A 1,777-nucleotide genomic window follows, 5' to 3' on the forward strand; every position below is an offset into this window, starting at 1 on the left:
AAAGCAGGAGGAGGATATCCAATCTAATGTCTATAAACCATCCTTAACCCATACAATTATAACTAATTATAACATAATATGCCTATACGATTAAACACAGAGGCTGTCCAGCTTACTAATAATGGAAGTCCATAGTAGAGGTGGCAGGCATGTTGGAGGATATCCATGTTTCAATGAAGGATTTTTTATGCGCAATCTGAGTGCAATCAGATTCCTTGCACCTCTACTATGGACTTCCATTATAAGTGAGCTGGACTTGGACTGTATTTAATGTGATATCATTTTAGCCCCATCCTCGAAGAGCACCCGATTTCTTCACCATCATCATATTATTTGACCCAGCACAGCCAGCGCTCCGTATTTTTTTCTCCACATAAAATGCTTGTTCTACACTGTAAAAACTGAGCGTCGCCTGGTCACTTTTAAACGATCAGCAAATTTTATTAAACTAAAACTGTGTAAAATGCAATTCATAAATGATTAAAAAAATTCAGCTCAATTCGATTTCAAACAGCACATTATTATGTATAGGTTACTAATAATTATTTAATAATATTATTTAACCCCAATCCAAGGTTTTACAGTGTATTAGTTGTAGTTCTGAGTAGAGGGGTCAACCAGGGTCAGAGGAAGAGCTGGCCAGCGACACAGCAGCAGCACAATGCTGCAGACTCCTATCTGCCCTCCTATAAGGCCTGCAGCAGCATTATGTGGGACGGACCGACTGCAATCAATGTTGTTGAACATCGACCGCAGCAAAGTTTACATCCAGTAGCGCTCTGGCTCTGAAGAGGCCCAGTCTGCCTGGCAGAGAGACAGAGCAAGGTGGAGGAGGGGGCAGAGAGAGAGAGGGGGGGGGGGGGAGGGGGGGAGGGAGAGAGAGAGAGAGAGGGGGGAGGGAGAGAGAGAGAGAGAGAGAGAGAGAGGGGGGGGGGAGAGAGAGAGAGAGAGAGAGAGGGGGGGGGAGGGAGAGAGAGAGAGGGAGAGGGAGAGAGAGAGGGTGCCTAATTGGCCCTGAAATGATGGTAAATTGCAGCCCAGCGGGTCGCTAGCTATTGACAATCAGCTCCACCTGTATGTCAACACCCTCAAAGGAGGGGAGGAAAGAAGGAGAGGAGGAGGAGGAAAGGAAGAGGAGATGAGGAGGAGAAGAAGAGGAGAGGAGGAGGACACAAGGAAGAGGAGAGGAGGAGGAGAGAAGGAGAGGAGGAGGAGGAAAGAAAGAGGATAGGAGGAGAGAAGGAGATGAGGAGGAGGAAAGGAAGAGGAGAGGAGAGGAGGAGGAGAAGGAGAGGAGAGGAGGAGGAGAGAAGAAGAGGAGGAGTAGGAGGAAAGGAAGAGGAGAGGAGGAGGAGAGGAGGAGGAAAGGAAGAAGAGAGGAGGAGAGAAGGAGAGGAGGAGGAGGAAAGGAAGAGGAGAGGAGGAGGGCGAGGAAGAGGAAAGTAAGAGGAGAGGAGGAGAGAAGGAGATGAGGAGGAGGAAAGTAAGAGGCAGGAGAGAGAGAGGAGGTGGAGTTCATTACCACATTTTGGTTCAAAGGGGATGACACCCATTTTCATGTGACTCGGAACGGTTCCAAGACAGAATTAAAGGCTTTTAAAACATAATGTATGCGTTGTGATTGGATTGATATGCATGTGGAAATCGAATTGCATAAATCCAAATAATTGCCGGAGCAATTCATGAAAAATGTATATGAAAGTTTTTTTCTACATAATCAATTTATAAAAACAACACTATGAACTAAGATTTTAATTGCATACATTTAATTATTGCT

General features: G+C 45.6%; 1 protein-coding gene across 1 annotated transcript in view; it reads right to left on the minus strand.

Moving 5' to 3' along the window:
- Window positions 1-730: 730 nt before the first annotated feature.
- Window positions 731-1,777, minus strand: part of LOC311242073 (neuron navigator 3-like) — a gene marked incomplete at both ends in the record, with an annotated part of 30,568 nt that continues 29,521 nt past the window's right edge. The window contains one exon of the mRNA XM_084331024.1: window positions 731-804. Coding sequence (XP_084187150.1) covers window positions 731-804 — 74 coding nt within the window. The remainder of the gene's footprint in view (window positions 805-1,777) is intronic.

Source organism: Notolepis coatsorum (assembly GCF_963971535.1).
Source record: "Notolepis coatsorum genome assembly, chromosome: 15".
Lineage (NCBI taxonomy): Eukaryota > Metazoa > Chordata > Actinopteri > Aulopiformes > Paralepididae > Notolepis > Notolepis coatsorum.